General features: G+C 45.3%; 1 protein-coding gene across 3 annotated transcripts in view; it reads right to left on the bottom strand.

The window, feature by feature from the left end:
• Positions 1–390: 390 nt before the first annotated feature.
• Positions 391–25,971, bottom strand: part of REEP1 (receptor accessory protein 1) — a 59,872-nt gene continuing 34,291 nt past the window's right edge. For 2 of the 3 annotated variants that reach the window (XR_006167803.1, XR_006167804.1), the window contains exons 6-8: positions 19,252–19,420; positions 6,040–6,203; positions 391–2,585 (exon numbers count right to left, since the gene is read on the bottom strand). Coding sequence is in view for 1 of the 3 variants with exons in the window: in XM_042812724.1 (XP_042668658.1) it covers positions 2,575–2,585; positions 19,252–19,420 (180 nt within the window). In the remaining 2 variants the exon portion in view is untranslated. The remainder of the gene's footprint in view (positions 2,586–6,039; positions 6,204–19,251; positions 19,421–25,971) is intronic. The other variant, XM_042812724.1, reaches the window with a different exon arrangement.

The following is a 25,971-nucleotide window of genomic DNA, read 5'->3' as shown; positions in this document are numbered from 1 at the left end:
ACGAAGTGCTTCCCACCCCTACGCGCTGCAGAAGCCGCCATCTGTGAGCCCCGTGCTCACGTTCTGCAAACCCTTTGCCACGAGGGGTCAGCATCAGTGCAGGAAGGCGGCTTGCTGCATCACCTCGTTCCCGTGGCAGAGAAAAACTGCAACAAAAGACTTCACGTCTGATGTTTATTTTAAATAAATGCAAATAGCCGCAGGGTGAAATGACAGAATTGGGGCAACACCTGTAAACAACCTGTGTGTGGAAAACGAGGAATCAAAAGCAAATGACCGTTCTCTTCCGTACACAGAACACAACAGCACAAAGTGGACGTGGGTCAGCATTCACATTTCTTGTCTATCTATACACAGATATACAGCTCCGTTGATAAATCAATGCATTTCTGCCAGAGATATGAAAAGGTTTATTTTTCTCATTTATACAATGAATGTTCGGAGAGATATAAGGCAACTCCCTTGTCAACAATTTCACCTCAGCACTTAAGAAAATCCAAACAGTCAAGTTGACAGTAAAACAGCAGATTAGACACATTTAATAATTTTAGTGAGAATCAATGTTAATACAGCATGTCTGAGAATAAAATTTATCAGCTGTTATGTGGCTCTATGTTTCGTGGGGTTTTTTGGCATAATTGAGTGCAAACTTGTCAGCTTTTTCTCTTATGGCAACCTATTGCATAGCAGGGAAACACGGCTTGCTTGCAACAGGATCTCATTTCTGCTAACTCTGCAGGCAGTTTTGCTATTTCTTTTTAATGTTTGCCAAAATGAATCAAACAAACTCTAAAGCTGCTTCAAAATAAAACACACAAGCTTAGCTCCTCCAAGCATTTGCTGAGTATCTTACAAGGACTGACTCTCTGTAACTGCTATTTATGTTTGCTTCTTTTCAATGTATTTTCTGAAGGCTTCTTCCTTCTTACCCATTGGAAAACACAACTGAATTAGCACGTGTAAAGGAAACACAGCTCTCAGATAATGGGGCCAGACATGGTGGCAGACTCAGGAAATACCTGCTTGCTTTTTCCACTTCCTAGCCAGGTCGGATCAACGTCAGTGTGTGCGCAGGGTTATTTCTCTCTTCCCCACATGCATTGGAGGCTCTGGGGAGACCTCGAGGATGCATCAGGCAGGGACAGCGAGGCTGCTGATGCATATCTGGCAGAGAAAAGGTTTTAAAGGCCACTTCAGATTTATCTCTGAGCCTGATACACTCCAACCGGCCACTGGCATCCCAAGCTGCTGCACCTCAGGTTAATCGTGCTTCTCGGGTTGCGGCCCGGCATTCATCAGTGAGGGCACGTTCCAGTATGTAAAGCTAAATGCTTTCCTACTCTATGACACAGGTCCAAGAGCAAACACAAAGGGCCACGTAATTAACTTCTGTGTGAATTTCACATGCTTAACACTTACAAGAGACACCAACTTGAAGCACAAATACACAAACCCTACAACATCTTCCTCTTCTTTTATATTTCTCGTTTATATATGGATACAAATACAACACTCCACCTGGTTCTCGTGGTTCTAACCAAACTCCATGCTACAGGCAAAACTCCAGGCTTCAAAAAGCAGCTGAGCCCCAGCGTCCTGCTCTGCTCGTGTAAGGAAAACTCCAGCACCACACCAGGAAAGCAGAACGCTGGGACTGGCACTGTTAGGGGAGAACAGTTCATTTTCCCCTGGAAGCGAGTCACTAAAGCAATTCTACTGTGCTGCTGCAGCTACTACACGACTGCCTTGCTCGTGCTCCAGAACTGCCAGTAGAACATTTGCCGCAAGCGATACGATCCAGTTTTGTAGCCGCCATCATTTTCCACACAATATTCTCCTGGCTCAGGATGATCAAAATTAAGACTCCCCCTTCATTACATTGTTGAAACCAATCATTTTCTCTTGCACATCTCTTCCTCATCCTAAGTTCTGTCTCTGTGTCTTTTTAGCACAATGATTTAATCAGAATACATTTGATCCACTCGCAGAAACAGCTTTACAACTCAGCTTTTCCTAATGAGTCTTGGACATTTTCAAACAGCTAAAGCACTCAGGCATTTGTTACATCATTCACAGGCTTGAGGAGGAAGAGAGGGAAGAGAAATCCATGGCTTCTGCAAATCCACTTCCTTAATGATAAATAAATACACTGTCGAGTATCATCACGAGCAACTGATGACTTTTGTTGTTGCTGTGCATTCACAGAGCTAGAGCTATGCAGACACAATGAGAACTGTCAATGTACAGCCTTAAGGACGAGCGTGAGTGGGGGAACACTGCAAACAAAACAAGAACTCTTCATCTGCAGGTGTCTGTCACTCTGCCCAAACCACTGCTGACAGACGCGAGAAGCGTGGAACGGGGAACAGAGACAGGAGCGAGGGAGGCCATGTCTGCAACGCTGCACATCAAAGCACATCCATCCCACTGCTGCTTCCTACATTATGAACGAGTAGCTCCTTAAGGCAGAAGAGAGACATTCTGTGGATCTTGGTGCTATTGGCTCATTGCACTCACATTGTTTCAGTGGCAGAGGACGAGGTACTTTTCTTCCTGATGCGAGGTCTAAGGGTCCTAGGCGGTGCCTGCAGAAAAGCAAGAGAAAACTTCATCAGTTCATAGGAAATTCTTTCCTTCTTTCCTTAAAACTCATCTCTGTGACACTTCTGTAGCAGTGATCCCGTCTCTGGCATGAAGAAAAAGAGAAGCCCATTTTGGCCCTCAAGATTGTTAATGAAGGATCAGTTGAGGATAAACTCCTTGAAGAGAACCATTATAGGCCCTTACCTAGGTTACACCTCCTACCACTCTGTCCTTAGCTGAGGGCATGGCCAAATACTGCCAGTAACACGAAGGTCAAAGCAGACAGGAGAAATTGGTGCAATTTGCATTGGCCATCAGCTCAAGACAGCAAACTGGTGGCAGGAAGCCCACTGCTGTTTCCCAGCCACCTTGCAGGGTCCAGCCCAGTTGTGAGTAGCTTGGGGCATGCCAAAGCAGAAGGGGTCACCAGTGTGAAACACACTGGGCTCTTGCTTGAGAGACTGGGTAGAATTTGTTGAAATGATTTGAGATGAGGACTACTGGAATTCCACCTTGCAGCCAGCTGATGAGGACAGCTTTGAAAAGGAGCTCTTAAGTATGGAAATGTATGGAAAGACCCCCAGGCAAATCTGCCCAGGAGAACCATGGAACACGCAAGAGGAGCCAGGTCAATTCCATGATTGATTTACTCTGATTAGCTCCACTCTCCAGACTGAACTGACTGAGACAGAAATGACCTAGCAAGGCCAACAAAACAAATAAACAACAAAAAAAAACCCCACCAACCTCATCTGCACTGCATAATTCACTCTGCAGAGCTTTGGTATGGCACTGGGGCTCATCAGATTCACAACAAGAAGTGGTTACCACATGTTGCAAGGGAGCACAAAATCTCTGTGTGGAAACCTAGCAAAGGATAGTAGATAACATTGCAAGGGCTGTTAAGCTCTTCTACTTCGTTTTCAGGAAAATCCAAGCTTTGTTTTCATTAACAGCATAAACCTATTTACCTGGAAGACCACGACAGGGTCTTACCATTTGTAAAAGAAGTCTTAGTCATTTATATTTTATAGGACTGTCCAATCCAAGACCATGCTGTATTTCACATTCTTGTGATACAAAAGGTATAAATATTCATACAGATAGGGAACAAGATCACACTGAGGTTGTGTTCAGATTCCACCCTGCTTCCAAGTCTGATCTTTTACCCCACTCTGAGTCCCCAAAAGGACAAACAATCAGGGTAAGATGGCTGCATCCAGAAAGGCATGGCTAACAGACAATCTCAGAACCACTAAAGTTGGAAAAGACTTCTTAGATCATCCAGTCCAACCACCAACCCACCCCACCATGCCACTAACCGTGTCCCTCAGTGCCACATCTGCACAGTTCTCTGAACACCTCCAGGGACAGTGACTCCACCACCTCCCTGGGCAGCCTGTGCCAATGCATCACCACTCTTTGGGAGAAGAAATTTTTCTTAATATCCAACCTGAACTTCCCTTTGATGCAACTTGAGACCATTCTCTCTTGCCTTATCACTGTTAACGTGGGAGAAGAGGCCAACCCTCACTACACCACAACGTCCTTTCAGGGAGTTGCAGAGAGCGATGAGGTCTCCCCTGTGTCTGCTCTTCTCCAGACTGAACCATCCAGCTCCCTCAGCTGCTCCCCGTAAGACTTGTTCATATAATACTTGTTTATTGCACTTCTCTGGACACGCTCCAGGGCCTCCCTGTCTTTCTTTAGTGAGGGGCCCAACACTGATCACAGCACCTGATACAGCCTTATCAGTTCTCAGCACAGAGGGATGATCGCTTCCCTCCTTGTGCTGGCAACACTATTTCTGATACAAGCCAGGATGCCATTGGCCTTCTTTGCCACTTGGGCACACTGCTGGCTCATGTTCAGATGCTATCAACTAACATCCCAAGATGGTTTTCCTCTATGCAGCTTTCCAGCCACTCTGCCCTAAGCCTGCAGCACTGCATGGGGTTATTGTGACCAAAGCAGAGAACCCAGCACTTGGTCTTGTTGAACCTCTTATAACTGGCCTCAGCCCAGCTATCCAGCCTATCAAGGTCCCTCTGTAAGATTTTCCAACCCTCAGGCAGATCAACACTTCCTCCCATCTTGGTGTCATCTGCAAACTTACTGTGGGTGCAGTCAATCTTCTTGTCCAGTACAAATAAATAAAGATATTCAACAGGGCTGTGGTGATCGGTCACCAGCTGGATTTAACTCCACTCATCACCACTCTGTGGGCCCATTCCGCCAGCCTTTTTTTTTACCCAGTGAAGAGCACATCTGTCTAAGACATGAGCTGACAGGAGGAAAAAAGCTGCTGTGTATAGCAGTGAGGAATCCTGCCCAGATCCATAGATCCACTCAGACTCCCAAGTTGCTGGCTTAGAGCTGGTATCTGTAAGCCAGGAGCTCTGCAACACAGCCTGACAACCTGAGCAGTAAGTATTGCTTGAGAGAGGCTGCTCTCTGAGAAGCTAGACCACTCTTAAAGCACCCATCAACTGCTCAGTAAACACTTGAAATCAGGAATGAATAGCTCCTTGGAAGGCCACTTAGCAGCTCTGAGTAGCTACAGAGACTGCACCTAACCACAGCAAGCTTTTGCTGAGAGCCACCAGAGCTACAACAGCCCACTAGCAGGACGTGGATAACTACCAGCCACACCACAACCACACCACTCCTGCTCTCCCATACTGGCTTAGGGAAAGAGAAACAAACCCAGCTACCCCAGGGTGGAGTCCTGCTGGCTGCAATCTGAGAGCTACATTGGAGCTGCTAAATGTGGCTCTGTCCCCCACTGCCCAGATCTGGAAGGATTCCTTGCCTACAGCATCTCATGCAGAGGTTGGTTGTATTTCCTCCATAACAGAATGTTGCTAAAATTGCTTTTGTCAAACTGCAGTGTGAGATCTGCGTCTCCATTAGTTTTGTTTTGTTTTTGTGTAGCAAATTAAATCACAGTTCTTAATACGGTGATTCAAAACCTACTGAAATCATGGAGTCAGCAGTAGAACCACTGCTGGTGTTGGTGTGGTTTGGCCAGGTGCACGAGGGTTTGAGCTCGGAGCTCTCTGGCTATGGGTGCTGGCTGCTCTCCCCACAAACACTCTGCCTCAGGAAAGAAAATACATTTTCTGCTACAGACAGGAAAAATTAGCCAGTGGTTGATATCCAAATCCTCTCATTGAAATACCTCCACATTAGCATGTGGTTTAGAGCTAGATCCAAGTTTTGCAACTCAAAATCCAACTCTGAAGCTCTGTGCAATTATTATTTCCACAGGCATAGATTCGAATTTCTATCAGGGAAACCACATGTGTAGGAAACTGAGTGTTCTCATAACAAGACCCACCCCTGAAAGACCAGAAAAGTGCTGCTTTTGGATTCAGTCTTGTTAGGCCAAAGAGGTGTTCACTCAAATACTCAAAGAACGTAACAGAAGGAGGAACCTCGACAGTTTGAAAGTACCTCAAGGGGTTGATCCTTCTTTTTAGGCCTTTTGTTCATGGATGCACTATCCAATAAATCGTTCTCTTCATCATCTGAGAACACAGAGTCTTTCGTTTCACAGTTTGCCTCAAGTGGCTTTTCATATTTATCGTTCACATCTATTTAACGTGGCCATTTATGGTCTAAATACAAAGACAAAGGATGAGGAAGATCAGTGATTTGATTCACATTCCACCAAGCTCCACTTCACTGCAAACCCATGCATCTTCCAGGGATTAACAGACAGAAGGTTCACACTTCACACTCCACTAATAGCAACTGTTGGGTTAGAAATGAAAAGGACCTTGGTTGCAAAGCCATTGTAAGCTCTTGGATTATTCTATGCAGAATTTACACTAAATTCACATCCTGGAGTTCTGGAAGTTATCTGTAGAAATATTTTTGTTTGTTGTTAGGCTCAGGGATAAATTAAATAGCTGATTTCTTGAATTGCTAATTATACCCACAGTTTCTAAATCTACCACACGTAAGAGTGTCCTCTGGAAGGCACCCAGTGAGTGCTGAAGCCTTGTGGACAGTATGGAGACAGTTTCCTGGGAAATGAAGCATGACTTGAAGTACTGACTTGAAGCTGAGAGAGCCCAAGCCAAGAGCCCAGCCCAAGATCCAGTGCAGTTAAACAAAAACCTCAGCAGGCATTGAAGGGACTCTCAGTAGGGGTGTGCTGTGAGACCAGAGTGGGGAAAATTCTTCCTCTGTCATGCTAGAGTAAGTCTTAGAGACTGTTAACGCCACCGAAGGCAGAATAGGAGTCCATGACTGTACATCACTAATGTCTGCTTGGTGGCTTCTGCTCTTGTGATTTATAACACAATCTTCATGGGACTGGTCATGTTGTACACCACCATTTGCTGCCTCAAACTCAGATGGTGAAACAAGATGGTATTTTCAATAGCCAGTCCAAAGCAAGAGCTACAGAAGGGACACCCAGGTGACTAAGGTCCCTGTGTTTCTGCAGAGTTTCTTATCAGCAGGGCTGGATCTTTCTCAGTTTAACTGACAGTTATGCTTTTTTTATTCTAAAACACGTGTGGAAAACAGGAGTTTAAGTGTTGAGTGCTTAGATGACAATTACTGACTCTACTTGGGCTGTTTTATAAACACACATAGAAATAACATTCTACACTTTTTCTCTGAGCCTGACTGTAACGCTCTGCTGGGCCAAACACTACAGAAAGAGGATTCTTCAATATGTGACCATTATTAATCCATTTAGATCCTTAAAGCACACACAAAATAAATCCCCAAAACTGGATTCCCAAACAGTTCTCAGTTGGCAAATGGAAACACAAAGGGCAAGTGATTTGGCTACAGCAAAACCAGTCACAGGCAGGTCACCAGGGCTCTCTGCAGTGCCCAGTTCATGTTGGCAGCTGAACACTGTGAGACAAGCTCAGGATACGCTGCACACTGTCCTCTGGCTGCTAACCCTGTGTCTCTTCCCTTTGCCACCACTCATGGGGGCAGGCTGAAACACACTGTCACAGGTTTTCAGGAAGAGCTGGAAATTGACTTCTTCCCAGCTGTGCTGAAAAAGCTGACAGTCACATTCCAGAGAGGCCTGGAGTAATGCTGAACTATTGTTTTTTTCCTATACATGACTGTGGTGCTAAGACTACACTGTAAAGAGAATATTAAATGTTCTTTACAGCACTTGGCAAAATCAGTCTAGGGAGATTTCATTTTAATCACAACTTTATCTTTCCACTTGGGAAGTGAGATATCCAGGAGACGCCTAGCTGAGGTCATCTTGGGTGCAGGAGCTGCTCTGTGGTGCCCCTCTAAACCAAGGAGAAATGGAGTCAAGCTTGCATTAAGAGCTGCTTGTTTAGTGTTTGAGCACAGCCTGACCCAAGCACAGCCTGTAGACCAAATGCTCCCCTGACACCAATTCACATGACTGCTCCCTGTTCCCCAGAGGTCCCTCAGATTTAGGTTGCAGGCTGGACATCAGGTAGTTTGTTTCCAGTTAGTTAAACTGGGTCAGGACTTCTTGAAACTGCATCCCTGAGGTTTGTGTGGAGGCCTACCGACACCCCGCTGCCCTGTGCCGCTGTGGGGAGATGAAGGGGACATGCCAGGGGGGTGATGGAAAACTAGCAGGTGAGCATTCACTGTGGAGATGCAGTGAGACGTTAAGAACATACAGGATCAGGCAAACGTGCTCTGTGGCCTTTGTCCTGCTGTGCACTGCAAAAGAAGACAGAAGGAAGTGTGAGCTGATAACACTCCTGGGACTCCCAAACTGATGTTGCTTTCTCCATTGTTATTCTCTCTTGAATTGGGTGCTGGATGAGAGAGATGTTCAGGCAGCACTGCCACCCATGTTTTATATCTCCACAGGCAGCAGAGCAGAAGCCCAATGCTTCTGGAAGCCTCCCACTCTCCCCAGCAGCCTGAGTATGGTGTCCCTGCCCCAGAGCTGCTGCTTTGAAGACTGGGCCAAAGGTTTTGAAGACCAAAACCCAGACAAACGGGAACCAGTTTCACTTCAGCCTCACTGTCCTGGAAAAGGGAATACGTGTGTCCAGCCTAGGCTTTCACAGTATATTTCTGAGCATTAATGAGAACAACCTTGAGTACAGACATCCTATAAGGTCTGGAGTGAGAAGGGAGGATTGCCTGCCCATCCTGATTCAGACATCTACACTGTGGGCAATGCCAACCTCATATCTACCTGGAGTGCCAGGCTTTGTCCCATGGTTGTTGTGGAACACTGCACTACTGTGAGCCCAGAATCACAGAAGCAACTCACCTCAAAAGGGCTGAATGAGCACCAACTATGAGGTCATTTTTTTTGTGAACCAGGCAATGACAAGATAAAACCTAACTTTTCCTACACCAGAGTGGGTTCTCTGCAGGTGCAGAAAATAGGACTAAAGCAGGGAATTAACCAGAATAACTGGCAGAAATGAGGAACTACTGGAAAATGAGATGGAAGCTTAAAGGGAACAGATGGGTTCAGGGACACCAAGGTTTGCTCCTGGAGAAGGGACACACCAAAGAGCAAAACACAGTTGGGGCTGGCTTCTCAAGGACAGTGCTTGGCCTCAAGTCACCTCCTGTATGTTTCTAAGAGGCATCAGGGCCTCAGGGCAGTATCATATGTCCCCAAAGTGGCAGAGCCAGCAGTGTGTGCTGCTCCAGGGAAGCAGCTGATGGGCCCTGGGACTGGTTCATAGCCAGGAGGGGTTGTGTGAATCCAGGGGCCATGTAAATCCAGGTCTGTCCCCTGGCTCTCTCACCTTCAGGAGGCTCTCACTCTCCATCTCAGAGCAGGGCACCTTTTGGGTGTTTTCACCTGTTACGTTTTTGCCTACACATCTTTGTACAGAGGGGTAGAATTACTGCAGAAATGGGAAAAATGCTCATGTCCTAGGCTCAAGCTGCTGCTACTTCTTGTGGAAACATCTTTTCACTGTCCAGACCTATGAGTTTACATAAGTGTAACAGAGGTCAGGACTTTGCCCACTAACTACAGATGAGCAAAGAACTTTGATGCAGATTCTCAGAAATACTTGGATACTTAAATACAGTTACAGGGGAATTGAGCACCCCAATACCTTAGAGAAGCTGGACCTCCCCCACCCTTATTCTCCCAGGCAACACTTCTTTCTTCTGTCATTGTAATTCCTCAGGAACTATATAACAAACCACAGTCACAGACTACACAGCCAGGAACAAGGTGTTGTATTATTGTAATGGAACATGAAGTCACTCCAAGCTAAGCTTTTCTGGGGGATCCTTCATATAAGGAGTTTTGCACAGCACTTAATACGAGCAAGAGAGCAGATATTTATTATATGATGGCGATCAGCTTCTTTTCCCTGCAACAGAGACAAATTTGCCATCATTTCCAAAATGCATTGATCCAACTCATGTACTTCTCCAACAGTTTTCATTGCCAAACCAAGAAGTTAGAAGCAGCCAATCTACCAGCAAACGCTGCCCAGGGGCCACAAAACAGAGGCAGACAGAGGCTTGTCTTTCCAAAGCTGAAGTCAAGTGCAACCAAAGCAAACAAGTCTATTCACATCATCAACAAAGTCACTGGTTAATGAAAACACATCCCACAAATGATTAAGTTGTTAAGTGCTAGTCTATTCCAAACACCTCAGAAGAAAACTCATGCAATCTTTAACACTTACATCAGAGTCCCATAATATTTACATAGAGAAAAGGAAAGAATAAACTGTTAGGGGAAAACATTTGGATGTAGAAGGGGAAGGAACATTGTTTCAGAGCACAGAAATTCTCATCTTTGCTTTCAGAACATCTGTGGTTGAACTAGAGTTTATTAAACAACAATGAATGTTTGAACTTTGTTGCTGAAGTGGAAATGTACTTAAATGTACTTAAATGTACTTAATGTACTTAACCTACTGATTTGCTATGAAAATTTTTCCTTCCCTGACATTACTAAAATAAATATTAAAAACTCCCAAGTTGCCATTCAGAGGTACTGCTGGAAAGTGATGCAAATAATGCCCATAAAAATACGATTCAGCATTTAGAAGGAAAGTTTTAAGGAATAAAATGCTTACAGCAACAGAAACTGGTTGTCTGGTCTTTGAGCTCAATGAGAAAAAGGTAAAGAAGTGTGTAAATCCCTAGCATAAGAGACAGCAGCAAAACTGGCTACAAGCAAAATGGTCACCTAGACCATTTAATTGTTTTGTTCAGGGATGTATGAACAGCTTCCTTGGTGAAAAGTCAATTCATTGTTCAGAACACTTTCTGCTAAAAGAATCTCATGTGTGATTTGCAGCATACCATACAAAGAAGGAGTTGGATACATCTAATGTACCAGGAGGGTGATTTAAAACACAACTACATGAGCATCCCGTGAAGGTCTTCCCTGAGCTCTCTGCTGCTTGTGTGATCTGTCAGCTTGTCTTCAGGGTGACAGCCACGTGTGGGAAAGGGCCCAACATTATTTTATTAGAAAAGCTCTAATAAAATAATGCTCCTAGAGGGTTTGTGCTGCAACATCTTGTGCATGGCTGACCGAACACCTCGGCTAAGCTGCCCATCAGTCACTGCTGAGCTGTAGTTTTAAAGGTGCATGTCACTGTATCAGTCACATAAGTGCACATTCACAAACCAGTCTCATTTGTCTCTAATGTCCTTACACATTTCTTACGCTGCCTGAAATCATTATTGAACTCCCCCTCAGATGTGTGTAGCCATAACAGTTCTTGTGATACACAACAAATTTTAAACATCTTTGAGATACATTTATTCTCTGCAAAGTCTAAAACTGCTCCTCTCTTTCAGCCATGCCACACAGTCTTTGCAACAGCACCTAAGAGATGTTAATTGATATAACAGCACTGAGCACAGAAGTTATATCTTAAATGCAAGTCCCAGACAAGCTTGTTTAGCACTGAGCAGCAGTTAAGCATTTACTGGGCACTGCCAAGAGACAAACAAATCCCTGAAGGTTTTCCCTTTGTCCTTCCCAAAAGGGAAAAAGAACACTTATGTAATTGTATCACTGTTCCATTATCATCCTCAGGGTGAACAGCCTTGAACAGAGATGTCAGAAACTTGAGTAAAGACCTGGGAGAGTCTGTGAGCACAGATCACAGTTTTTTGACAATAAGGGTGATGAGGCACTGGCACAGGTTGCCTGGAATGGTGGTGCATGCCCTGTCCCTAGAGACACTCAAGGTCAGGCTGGATGGTGGTTCTGAGCTCCCGATGGAGCTGTAGGTGTCCCTGTTAATTGCAGGGGAGTTGGACTAGATAAGCTTTAAAAGCCCCTTCCAACTGAAATGGTTCTATGATTTGTTTCTGTGCATCATACTGAACTCACTGTAGCCTTCAGCCTCTGTACAGATGCCCATTCCATGGCACAAGGAGACTGCATCTTCATGAACCCCCTGCAGTTTGGCCCAAATTAATTTGTCTGTGTCCAGTGCCTCCTTCAGGATATTGCCCAGGGAGCCGGGAGGGCAGCTGTTTGCTCCCACCAGCCTGTGCTCTCCTAAGAGCTGTGGGGTTTTAAGGGAGACATTTGAGTTTCACCTGTAAAAACATTAAGGCAACTGCTCCTGCCACAAAGGCCTCATCAAGGCTCTGAGGCAGCCTTTAATATCCTGCTTGAGGTTAGGCTTGAGTATCTGCCCTTTTAGATTATAATCTCTTCAGGACTGAGTACTTCTAATATTTGTATCCTGCAACTGGCTTCACAGAAGTTGGTATGAAAGAAAGATCAGTGCCAATAGATTGGAACAATTTAGTCCAGTTAAGCAAACTTTGTTTCTTTCTTTGCAGCTTTGAGGAAAAAAACATTCATGTTACATAGTCAGGGACCTGCCCTCCAAGATCCCAAAGCTGCACTTAGTAAGGAGCATGTAAAGGGCACGCCATTGTCTGCAAGTGCATTAATGCATGCATTGCCTTGGAGACAGAGAAAGGGCAGCCCGTGGGGGCAGAAGGAACTTCCTATGAGATGCAGCATATTGCAACTGACACGGTCAGAGCAACTGGGTTAAGGAAAAAACCCAGCAAAATAAAGCAATAGCAAAGTGTACATGAATTTGGGCCCAATTTGTAAACACATTGGTTTGACTACTGTGGTAGCATCATTAAAGGGCCTCCCCAGGTTTAATTCATGCCTACTTAGCACTTCAGGATTCAATTAATATTTTATAAATAACAGTGAAAAGTCAAATCCATAAAATTAGTTTAGGCTAAAATTAGAAGGGTGCTAATAAAATGCACTGTGAATACAAGGGGTTCATGACTACTTAAACAGATGCCACTAGAAGGAAGCTTCCTGCACAGCAGCACGCTCACCCCAAATGTGAAAGTGCAAAGAGCTAGAAAAGAATCATAGAACCATAGGATCATTGTATGGCTTGGGTTGGAAGGGACCGTAAATCATCTAGTTCCAACCCCAACAGCACAACAGGGAGGGTGACAGAGCAAGTGTGTGAAGCTTGGTTTGCCACCAACATAATGTGCAAGGAGACAGAGGGTCAGGCTGGGAGCTCCAGCCTCCAGGCTTTAATGCTGCACGCCTGGCTGCTCTGGAGGTGACATGAGCCAGCTGTGTTTTCACAGCAGTGGCTGCAGTACGGTGGCAGCACTGCGATCCTGAGTGCCTCTGCTGCAAAGCCCTTAGGGCTGTTTGCAGTATACAAAATAAACAGAAAGCACATGAGATGAGGGGTATAGGAATTACGAAAGTCAGCTCCCACTAACACGAGACACTGCCCGTCTGGATTTCTTCTTCCTCCCTAAACAAAGGGTTTGGCAGCTGCATCCTCTGGCATGCCCAAACCTGAGGCCTCCCGCTCCTTTCATCAGCCACTGGAACAAAATGCATCCTCTATAAGAGAAAGGACTGAGGTTTTTCTCCAGAGATAAACTCCCCAGCCTTGGGTCAGTAAGGTGAGCAGCACTGCAAAACTTGCCGTCAGCACACAACGCGGCTCACAAACCCACTCGTAGCCTGGCTGTCCCCTTGCTTGTTCCCCTGGTGTTAGGAAACCTGGTGAGTAAGAGCAGCAGGAGCAAGCCAGGCTGGGGAACACAGCCATGCCCAAAAAGTATGCGTGGGTATCAGGGTGCAGGAAATCCAGCACTCACCTCTGAGGAGTCGGCATACTGAGCAACACGTGCACACTGAAAGAGGAGCTGAGCATTAGGGACTCATCAGGGTAAGCTACCATTTCTGAGAAAGCACTGAGCAACTCTAAATCTCTGCTGAACAGCGCCAAGGAGGGCTTTGTGGCTCCTGTTTGCATAGAGATGATGGTCTCTGCTCACCATCACAAAGCACAGACCCAGGAACGTGGCTCACATGGCTGTGTGCTAAGACTGGGAGTACATACAGCTCCTGGGCTCCATTCTCAGATCACTGAACAGAAATAACTCCTGACAGGAGGGGAGCTTGGATAAGCAATGTGCAACACAGCAGAAGTGGTTGTGTGATGTAAAGACAAGTTACAATACTGGGGCTTGCATTGCTACATGTCTGGATTTCCTTTTCTGTAGATTTAGATGAGATGTTTCCAAGCATTGATGCAGACACTCAGGCAGCTTCTAAACAAATACATTCACAGAACCCTGATGTTCCTCAACCAGGAACATAGCAAGAAGTTTTGCAATGGATTATTAAGAATGCAGATAACCAAGGGAATTGCACTGCACCCTTCAATGCAAATGCAGGTGATTCACAAACGTTCACAAAACTGTTATCTTCACAGCTTCACTTTGTGCTTTAGGAAACAGCCTAGAAACCATTCCTAGTTTGAGCCTCCTATTTTAATCCTCAGAGTGGCACCAGTGACTCCAGATAAAAGGAGTTTCTGGAGCTAGAAGGGTTTGAGCTGTTTGTGATTTCTTTAATAAACATTATCCCTGCACTGCTGACACTGACAACTCTTCCATAGTTTCAACCTCTGATTTTATACAGAGGGTAACCAATCTCAATTTTCTGAAGGCTTGCTCTCTGAGACCATATGACATACGTACATGGGCTGTTCCTAGAGCTTTTCTGGTCAGCGGGGACAGTGCTGTCCAGGCACACGTTGAGTGCTGATACTTCCCAACCTTGCTCCATCCTGCTAAGCCTTCAGAGCTTAAGTTGGAAAAGCAAACTAGAAAAACAGCCCCGACTCTCTCCTCACAGCGGGGTGTCAGAAAGCACACTGCATATTTCTGCTTTGAGATCATTCCAGCTAAGAATGACCTCTGCCTCAGGAAAGCTCAAGCAGTAAGGGCATTCAGTCTGGGCAGTAGGTGCCTTTGTAGGGACACTCTGGGCACACTGTGTCACCTCCAGACACTGATGTCCTGTCAAGCAATGCAAAGCTGCTTGCTGAACTATGTCTCACTGGCTTACCCAAAATAAAGGCTGGCTTCCAGCCCCCTGCCCACACTGGGAGCTTCAGCAGACATCAGCAACCATGACACGTTTGCATCAACTGTGGGATTGAGCTTTGAGACACAGTGGCCACCATCCTTCTACCAGTCACAGTGTCACACTCACCAGCCATTGGAAAGGAACGAGTTTCATCTGCACTGTCAGGATACTTTTAAGGCAATAATACAAGGTTAAGAAGTACAAAAGCCCCACGCTGTTCATACAGACACATCTGTTTATTTGGCACGTTTGCCAGAAAAACAGGATTGCCTTGAGAAGTACTTGGAAACACTGTTCTGGACCTTCAATTGTTCATCATGATGAACAGCCACACATTTACAGTTCCCCAATGAAAGGGACATTTCTGCCTGGGGGAAAAGCACAGGTTGGAATACGCATCAGAGCTATAATATCATCAGGATGCTAAATTGAGAAATGCTGAACTAAGAGCAAAGTGAGAGATGAGATAAAGAGGACAGGTGGCTGGGCTGTCATGCATAGGGAGGGCGCTCACTGTGTTTCCTTGGCGTGCACTGAAGAAAGGTGCGCATGTACTTCACAGAAGCAGTGGTAATGCTTTGTGTAACACACTGTGTGGACACAAGTCATAGCAAAGCTGCCTTTGCCTCTTGTGTTGCCCACACGTGGCTTTAGATTGGGCGTGGGGAGGAGGAGGAGCACGGTCTTTCTGTGGGATGGGTGTGAATAGCTCAGGTGCCTGCCCCGTGGCTCAGCTGTCTGCACCAAAGGCTCGCTGAGCATCTCAGCTATTGCTCAAGCACTAGCACAGCTGCCTCAGCCAGAGTGCTGGTTGCAACTATGGGAGAAACAGCAAAAAGTAGGGCTCATTCCCCTTGTCTCAAAGGCAACTCTGGCATATCCTATGTCATAGCCTCATAAGACACTGTTCCGCAGACAAAAATAAACCGTTGCTGTGTCTGCATTTGGTACTGCTAACTAAATGCCAAGCTCTTCACACAGTACTTGCTGTCCAAAGGAAATTCAGGGAGTCACAAATCAATCTAAGCAGCACCAGTCACATGTTAAAAAATAACAGCAATGGAAATGAAAGTAGCTGAGTGGTTATTTAATGTAGTTGGAGTACAGCACAATGCTGCAGCCAGCCTTTGGCCAGAGCCAAAGCCCACTGCTGTTAGGAAAGTTGTCTCGGTGGGCTTGGAAGCATTCCCAGAGACGTGAAACCAGAACCCAAAGCTCTCCTGGTGCTCACTGGGGTAGTGGGGATTTTCATACCAACAGAGCTGAGTTTCAGCTGTCTCTGTGCAGGGAAGGCAGCAGACCCCTCTCCATCTCTGTCTGTAGAAATCACTTTCTTTTCAATATCCCATATGCACAGTCATACAACAGGATGGGAAGCGAGTAACACTGAGTTCCACACCAGATCTGGCTGCGTTTTCAATGCTCAAGGAATTCACTCAAATTGTAATCTAGACCTAAGGAGACAAATCTTGTCTTTGCCATATTGTTCTAAGTGAGGCTGTCCTTCCAGGTACCATTTGTTCTGCAGCCAAGCTGACTTGAGGACTTTGCAGTTCCTCACCTCTTGGTTTCCTGCTATATCTCTCCAAAGTGTCTTAAGTTACTTTGGAGGGCAAACAACAGCAGTAATTTCCCAGGACACTGACCCAGCATCCACAGTCTCACAGCTCTGGGGCTGCCACAACCTGAGAGCAGGAGCAGCAGGGCAGCTCCCCACACGTCAGCAGATTCTGTAGTGAAAACTAGATAGATCACAGACAGCTTGAGGAAATTACTTCTGATCTTCCCTGGGTGGTTTGGCTGCCTTTGGAGCACAGCTACACCACTTTCAGGATTTCTTCCCACCCACAGCTCTTTACTACCAGACAGCTTGAATAGCTTCAGCAAGTCTGTTCCATGTCCTGAGGGCAGCATTTCACATCATGTTATCATAAGGCTCCTCTTCTCTCCTTGACACCACTGTTTGGCATACAGAGAAAATAAAGAGCCTGTGCTAGATGGAAAGCAAATCCTGCAGCTTTTGAGAATCCCTGATGGCCATATGAGAGAAATAAAGGGAGCTTTCAGGAGCACTATAAAAGCCCTCCCATGGGCAATCTGGGTGTGTAGGTATTCCTTCAACAGTGACTGTGGATGTCCCTTAAAAATGACCGATGCTCACACATGCTCCTAGGCATGGGGATGTCAGGATCAAAGTAAAGAGTAACAACAGCTCCAGCAGTGCTTGGCTTCCCCATTGTAGGCTGGCTTTGGCCTAGCAATGCCTCCTTCCTCAAGCAAACCCCACTAGCACATCAGCACATCCCAAAGCACCTAGGCAAAATATAATACTTCGGGTTACTGTCCCTGCTGCAGTTACTGACATTATAAATGTGGACACTGACACTGAAAGCTGTAATTGCATACAGCTGTAATTGGTCAGAATGAATGGAGGATGAGAGAGTGAGCAGGGAAACACCAGGATGAATGAATGGCAGAAGAAGGGCTATGGGAATATTGGAACCCATATCAAATCAACTAAATCACAGCACACCCACATGCAGTGCCTCAGATGCCTGGATGGGGAAAGGAAGGACAGAATAGGAGAACAGGAAAAAATAAGGGACACTTCGGATGTCCAGAAACTTCTCAGAGGTAGTGATAAGATGGAGAACTACCTAACAAATAGCAACTGAGAAACCTTGCAAGATTGGGATGGATCTGCAGTCAGGACTGCGGCACCGATCAGGTATTTTACATGTTCTGATCATTAATGTAAGGTGTACATAAGACATCTTCTAAGATATACACCCTAAAATACATGAGAATCTTCTATCACACGAGGCTTTCAGGATTTGGCCATGGAAAGTGCAATTTGTCCTGGTTTACAGACACACTGAGGACGCTCCAGGTCACACCAGCATTTTGTACTAAAGCAGGGTCTGAACTCAGTTGTGATTCCCCCTGATCACCACATTGCCTCTCTTGCATATGCAAGACCTGTTCGCTCCAGCTTTCCCTACAAGCCTCCATAAAGCAGGATTTCTACTGCAGGAAGTGTATGCAGTCCTAGCCAAGCTCTCTGTTAACTTTCCTAAAGCTGTTCCATGCATCCCAGCTCTTGCTGTCAGGCTTTCTCATGGCTGGTGGCTTCTGGGACCTTTTCAAGAAAGCAGTGATCTCCATCTGAGTCATCCTCAGTTCAAACAGGCAGGGGTATTTTTGCTGACTCTCTCTGATGTCAGACCAACTTACTGCCATTATCTCTAAAACAGGAATGTAAAGAAAAGTCTAATGTTTCACTGTGAGACAGTGGGGATTGCTGACATGGATATTTGTCTTATCTCAGGGCTTTGGGACAGGAAAAAGAGCTGTATGTCAGCTGTTTGGTAGCAACTGTCTATGCACATGCCCATATATAATATATAATATATAATATGCACATGTGGCACACTAATGGGCAGCATATTCTTTCTCTCCCTTGCTTTCACGCAAAATTCCAACTAAGCAAACACAGAAGGTGAAGCAGTGAGACTATGCCTAGGCTTGGTGTGCAGCTCTCAGGGCCTCATACAGGCTGATAGATCCCACTCTTCTATATGCACACACACACACTAGTTATGACTGATCAATTTGCCCCTCTAGTCATTCTGACTACATACATAACTGTGCCCACACAAAACAGCACAAGGATTGGAGAGATCAGGACCATTCATTTTACTTAATTTGATTTAAAGTGAGTGCAAAAGCCCCTTAGTGATGCCTGTCTGCATTGGCTGTGAGGGGAGAAGGGCTCTGCAACAAGCAGAGTGAGGAACCTCAATGAAATAAGTAAGAGAGATGGGATGGATGGAGGGTTTGGAAGGTTTTCTTTATTTGTGTTTGAGTAAGAGTTTTCTATTCTGGACATGAACACTATCTTTGGATCACTTGCCACAAATGAAAGCAAAATTTGTTAATGGTGTATACAGGAATGGATTTCTTTCCCACCATGTTTCCCACCATTAGTGCCTCTCTTTGAAAACCTACCACTGATTTTAGCCCTAAACCCAACTTTTCAGCTAGTGAAGGCTGATACTGGCTCCCTGCATGCACAAGTCCAGTCCTTGGTACCAGTCAGGAATAGTAACCATCAAACAATACTGTTCTCTCTCTTTAAGTGCCAAGAGACTCAACAGTGTGTCTGTGTCCTGTGAGTTCTGGTATGTGCTGCCTGCAATGTCTGTTTCTATATATTCCTGCCAACTGCATGACTTCATTAAGCTGTGTGATATTCCAGACAACACAACACCGAAAATAACGCTGGCACTTACCTGAGCTGCCAGTGCCTTCCGATGCACTTCTGGATGTTTTTGGCTGGCTCTGTTTGCTACTTGTTCGTACAGTGACCGAAGGAGGAACAGTGCTGCTGCTGTCACCACGAATTGTTGAGAGATCCTGCATGCTAAAGCTCCTTAGTCTCTCAGACAGGGCCCCCTGTCCCTAGTTAAACAAGCAAGCAAATGACATACACAGAAGTTAGATTAGACAGTGCATTTCAAACATTCCTTCTCCCCGGCTCACTGAATGAAATGAAAATGAATGAAAGTTTGACCATTAGGACAACAGGGAAAGAAAAAAATTGCCTGCTCCAGTAACCTAGAGAGGATGTAAATGAGTGTTAAAAGCATCATTTTACTGTCTTTGCTCTTCCGTTTAGAGTGGTTCTGTGCACAGAATGTGATCATTTGAAACTGTGATGGAGAGCATCTCTGATTCTTCAACGCAGTCATTTGAACTTGGAGCAGCCTTGGGCACATCTGGAGGAGGAGGACGTAGGAACTTTCTGGTAGGTACTTTTCTTCAGTGATACGAGGTTCTTGTTTCAGAACTGCAATTAAATGGTCCACATCAAAATAATTTCCTTTTGAAGTTAATCCTCTATGATGACACTCATCCAGCAGTTCTCAGTCACACTAAGAATTTTCAGAGGACAGCACATTTGAAATTTGGATGTAATAAAAAGTTATTCTTAAAAGCAAATAATTATTCCTGTGCTTTTCTCATGCAGCTTAAGGAAGAAATAAACTCCTTCCATTTGTGTTGCTTTTCAGACTAGCTCTCAGTCAAGAGACAAAGACATTCCGTGCCTGTCCCTTAGTGAAATGGCATTGACATGCTGATGTACTGAGTTACCTGAAAGTACTGATTTACCAGCATCACTTCAGAAATTTCACAAGCAGAGTAATGAGAAATCAGTGCTTCTACCCTATATAATTTCCTTAGCAACTTACTTTTAGGCACTGTAGTTAGACACAGCACAAGGTGCTTATAACCAAAGTTGCCGTGGCAACTTTCAGTCTCTACATTCAAGGAAATGCTGGATCAGTAATATACCAACTTTTCTTTATAAAAAGCTTCAGGCTGAAAAACCCTCTCAGGATTCAGACTTCCAAAGCATATCAGTTCAGCCACAGACAGGCTGCTCATCCCAGACTACAGCACTTTTCTACATCAGCAAGAACCAAAGAGCACATGGTGATAACTCCTTCAGTGCTGCACTGAAACATCATCAGTAGAAACACACACCATTAAGCACAGTAAAACTGAGCTGTTCTTTGTAGGGCAGTCACCTGGTGGAGGCAGCCAGGAAGCCACAGTAGGGTTTTTCTCTTCAGTTTACTGAACATTTGGTGTCTTAACACCTCTCTGTGCATGCTCGGTTGGCACCATGATCAAGGCAATCTCAAACATCAGCACAGAGCGGGGGGGATAAATGGACTGAGAGCAGCACTGCACAGAGGGACTCGGGGTGTAGGTGGCAGAAAAACTGGACGTGAGCAGGTGATGGGGGCTGGAATTTGATGATCCTTGAGGTCCCTTCCAACCCAAAACATTCTGAGGCTCTTCAAATTCCCGCACTGCCGCCCAGTTGTCGGTGCTGATTAAAGGGGACACCAGACATTCTACCCCAGAGTCTGACTACAACAGACAGCTCCCTAGCAAGAACTTGTTATGAGCAATCAGATCACTAGCTAATATTTTGCTGTTGCAGAATGACTGGACAAGCGAAGCTGAGGGCTTAGCAATTGATAAGCTGCTGTACCACGAGTGCTGTATTTCTCTTGCACCACCAGCTCAAATGTCAGCAGAACTCAAGCTTTTAGCCTCCTCCCAGCTGCTTTGCTCAGCCAGCTAACCCAAATAGCATTTCATTCCACAGAGTGATTTCTGTATGTGGATGTGAGTCAGATTAGAGATGAGATTCATGTCTCAGACCAACCTGGCAGGGAAGATGACACTAATACACTCTTTTGCATTGAAAATTAAGTTATTTTTTGCACTGCAACCTGTGATATAATGGCACAGAATGATCTAAAAGCTTTAGAACAAGGACCTAATGTATGCTTCTCATTATTTGTTTTCTCAGGGAAGGAGCAGAGAAGGGCCAGACTGGAACAGGGCTCAGTGGCACTGACAGGACAGAAGACAAACACCAAAAAGCACATGGTAACATCACCTCCTAGTAAAGAACATTAACCCAGTGTTAACAGCCCAAGCCACAAACACTCACCCAACCAACATAGCCTGGAAGGATCAGAAATTTTGGTCCTTTCCAAAATCTGCAGTCAATATCATGACAGATACTCTAAAAGGCAATGCAACAGAATTACTTTGCCTCTCCAGAGTTCATCTCTGCATTCACATCTAAAAATACAAGTTTTAAAAGGGAGGTGGACTTAAGAGTTGGAAAAAACTGAGTCTACATACTATGGAATCATTCATAAAAATTCTTCTACATTTGTAGGTGGTTGTATACAGTCTCTAGGAAAATAAAGTTACGAACATAATCTTAAAATCTGCAATATATGTAACAAAGTCTCATTAAGTATAATCGAAATATAAACAATTAACAGCGTCTGGATTTCATCATATCTTCAGTTAGACCATCTGAAAGAATTCTGCAGACATTATTTAGGCTTCAGAGCATCTTTTATAACTAGAAACTCCATTTTGCAGCTGAAACTGTAACAGCACAGTGACTGGACACAAATCAGGAATCAAAAACTGCCAAGTCATGTAAGAGAAGCTTTCTGTTAATGCAGGATGGCACCTTCTGGCCTTTCGCGTTTTAGGATCATTAGTTAATGGACAGGCAAGGGAACACTAAGTCACATCACTGCACTTCCAGCACAATTCTAAACCTGTTAATTTTCTCCTCTCTCTTTGCTGTAACTCCTGTTACACAGTAGCAGACACGTCTGCATGCATATTACAGCTTCCATCCTGCAGACACTTGCTACCAGGGGCAGTGCATACTCCTAGGGCATCAGTTATTGCTACAGTGTCAGCAGGACTTCCCCAGCCACCCCTGTCAGAAAATGCTTGCAGAAATCCATCTTCACCTTTGGGCCAAGTCCTGGTCTCTCTAGCCCCACTGCAAGCCCAACCATTCTAATGAGATCACAGCAATGGGAACGAGGCTCCCTCTGTCCATTAGTGAAAAAAACCAAAAGCAGACATGGCAGCTTGGCCAACACAGCAGCAACAACCTGGGTTAGATGGTTTTTCTGCATTCAGAGCTCCCTGCCTGACTGCTGGAGTCTCTTACTGCCAGCAGAGGACTTGGAAGGCATTTTGCTGGTGAGATCAAGGAGAGGCTTTTAAAGCTCAGCACATAGGATCTACCTACTGGAAGCAGAGCAAACAGCATCTGTCCTGAGACCAATCTCAGCTGAAAACAGCTCAAACTAGTCTTTTGCAAGGAGGCAGATGTTAGTTAGATGTAAGCAGAAGCATTCAGCAGATTACCTGCCCTTTTTTCTGGTCCAAATACAAGTGTAAATGAAGTAGTTGAGAGACCTAGCAAGGGAAAAAAAGAGCCAATGTGGCAACAAACATAAAAGCTTTGAGAATAAGGTCGATTTGAAGCATAAGTAATCAAGGTGAGACATAAGCATGACACTGTTGTACAGGGACTCACACACACATAAAAAGCAGGGGCACCCACCTGTGAACTACAACTTTGAATGTAGATTCTCCCTTCCTCAGCTCTCCCAGAGAGATGGAGAGAACACTCCATAACCCCAGCTGACAGGGTGTTACCTAGCAAGTGTGTTTAAAGAGTTAAGCAAATCATCAACACAACAGGCTGTCACTCTTTGCACTTCACAGGTTCATCCCATGGGAGAGACCCCCAGTGTCTGACCACCTCTGTAATACAGACTGACAGTCATTAAGAACAGACTGCACTACATGACTAACCTGTGACTAGTTTAGCACAGGATTAGGTCAGGGATGCTCAGGAGTCATTTTAGTCCAAGTGATTACCAGCTCTTCTGAGAAGTGGGGTAACACTGGGGAATTACACCAACAAGCATGTTTGCACGAAGAAGTTCACAGGGCCTGCCTGCAGAAGGCCCTGATAAGAGCAAAACCATTGGCTCTGTGGGCTAAGCAGAGGCCGGAATGAAGGGAGCAGTTGCTTCTGCCATTGTCAACCCACATGAATGCAGCTATCCTATAAACAATATCTTTATGGCTTGCGTGCCATGGGAAGAGCTACAGAGTTTGGAGAGGTCAAACAGTACAGAAGACTCAAAGGGAAATCAGCTGACATTAATGTTGATGGTGGAAACTTAATTTCATCCACCCTTTTTGTTTGTGCAGTCCATTTCCTCTCTTGGGAACAGTATGAAATTGTGTCTCCCAGCCCAGCCTCTCAGGGTACTTTCATTGTTTGGTTCTGCTGTCCTGTGCATTCACTGGCTATTATCTGCTCCTTGAGACATTAATGCAAGAGCCAACGAGATGAAAAAACCGGAACCAGCTGGGTGGATTGTACCTCTGCAGCAGGGACTGTGTTTTGTTGATTTGGGGGAAAATCAGTTTTTTGAGTCTGAAAAAATGTATTACACCACAACAGATACCATTCATGAAATAGTGATTAGTGGCAACACATGTTCCAAGAAAGCCTTTGTTGGGATAATATAGCTCAACCAAGAGATCGCTGGCTTTGGATCCCAAGTGAAGATCTTCTGAAGAAGGCTGCGTTCATAAGGAATGTGCTCAGCCCTTCTGAGATAACAGTAACAGGTGCCCTCCTGATTTCTGCAGCTCCTGGCCATATAAAAGAACAGAGCACACGTTATGTATGGCCGTTACAGACATGGTACTAAACAGACTGGACAGACTGTCCTATGATGCATTTGATAAGCAAAGAAACACTTTCTCTGCAACGTTGTCATTACAAAGATGCTTTATCCTTCCTTTTATTAGGGAAGGAGGCTCCCCACCTCACTCTTTCCCAGTTCAAGTAAAACTGCAGGTCTCCACTGTCATGCCACAGAAGGCACCATTTCTTCCACAGAAGTCTGGACTCTAAATATTAATAGCTATCAATCATCATGGGAAATCAGAGAGCTAAATATTTCTGATTTCTGGGCAGCTGCGCTGGCTACATCAGCCAAGTACTTGAAATGAAGGAAAAAATGCTGTTTGACCAGTGAGGATAAAATCTAAGTGATCTTCAGTGTTTCTTCTCCTGGCTTAAAATCCAGCAAAAAATGGAAGACTTTCCAACAAATTTCCTGGGTTCAGGAAACCTAACACAGTAGTGCTGCAGCCCCTATGGGGTGATGAGCCCAGAGGGAATGGAAGTGATGTTGCCAGACCTGTCAGGTGGTCTTGAGCTGAAGCAATTTGGGAACTGCTGATGCAGCAGTTAAAGAGGTGGATGTGAGTACTGAATGCTTCCCCCTTCATCTGCATGTCTGGCCTTTTTAACAGATATCCAGAACGACTGCTAGCTCTGGCAGCACTGCAAGCCATATTTCACTACGCATGAAAGGCTCCTGGACTGTTTCTCATACTTATTAGGCATAAATGTCTTTTCATCGACACCAGTCATGCATGCCTGCACCTTCCACCTCGTTCATCATCTCCTGCCAAGGCTCTGTGCCCACTGCCAGCAGTGTGCTGTGCCCCCTACTCCCTTTCCTGAAGGCAGGCTGCACCAAGGGGCACACAACAGGAACAGCATCAGCTGCGTGCAAACAGAAGACCAAGGGAGTTATGTTATTAGAAATCTTGGACTTGTGATGGCCTGATGGCTGCAGGATGTTTTCTGCAGCTCTGCTCTGAAGAACAGAGTTGAGACTGCAATTTGAGGTGGTTAAGTAGTTGGGGGCAGGATTTGTCTTGTGGTAAAATTACACTGACCTGTTTGGCTGAATTGGTTTGTTCAGGATGAGGAATAAGAGAATATGATCTGGGAAATGAGGAAGATTAAAGGAGAATGGAAGAAGTTAAAAGCTGGAAGAGTGTAGAACTGGTGATGGAAGGGCTATGGAAACAGAGGAAGCAAAGGCAGAGCACAGCAGGCTCCAGAGAAGGGAAGGAAGGAGTGGAGAGTTAGCAACTGGGGACAGAGGAAGACAGCAGGTGGTGGAAAGCTTGGGGTGACAGGTGGAAGATGAGCAACTGCTCCTATGGGTGTGCCAGAAGAGGCTGGTGCTGCCTCCAAGCCATCAGTACCACTCCTCACTGCAGTCACACACGTGTCTCAGCTGCTCTCATCAAAAACCACAGCACCGCCAATGAAAGGCCTGTTTGTGCCCAGGCCTCCATCTGATGGCTCTGCTGCCCAGCCAAAGCCTTGCACCTGCCCCACTGTCTGTGTCCCATAACAGCCCTGCTGCTGCTCTTTTTCTGCAGTGACAGCAGAGGGAAGGCGAGCCACTTAGACACAAATCAGGCTCCTTTTGTGCTTCTCTTCTGCTGCTGCAAACTGAGCCGGGAAAGAGGTGATCAGTGCCCACGGCTCCTTGGGAGTGGGAATGGCTGAACTAACTGGAACAAAAAACATGCAAAGAGCAGCAAGATTTAATGCTTGGTCATCTAATCCCACCACTTAGCACTGACCCACTTGAAGTCACAGTGTGTGACAGATGACCAACCAATGAGGACAGGATTACAGAGCCCCAAATAAGATTATGCTCTTTAGAGGGGACACAGGCTGTTCGGGGTAGGGAAAAGATCCGTGCTGAGCACCT

Source organism: Centrocercus urophasianus, unplaced genomic scaffold (genome assembly GCF_019232065.1).
Source record: "Centrocercus urophasianus isolate 14NV4802_14NV808 unplaced genomic scaffold, USGS_Curo_1.0 seq_13, whole genome shotgun sequence".
Lineage (NCBI taxonomy): Eukaryota > Metazoa > Chordata > Aves > Galliformes > Phasianidae > Centrocercus > Centrocercus urophasianus.
The sequence above is the reverse complement of the archived record's forward strand: the minus strand, read 5'-3'. Positions and strand labels throughout refer to the sequence as shown.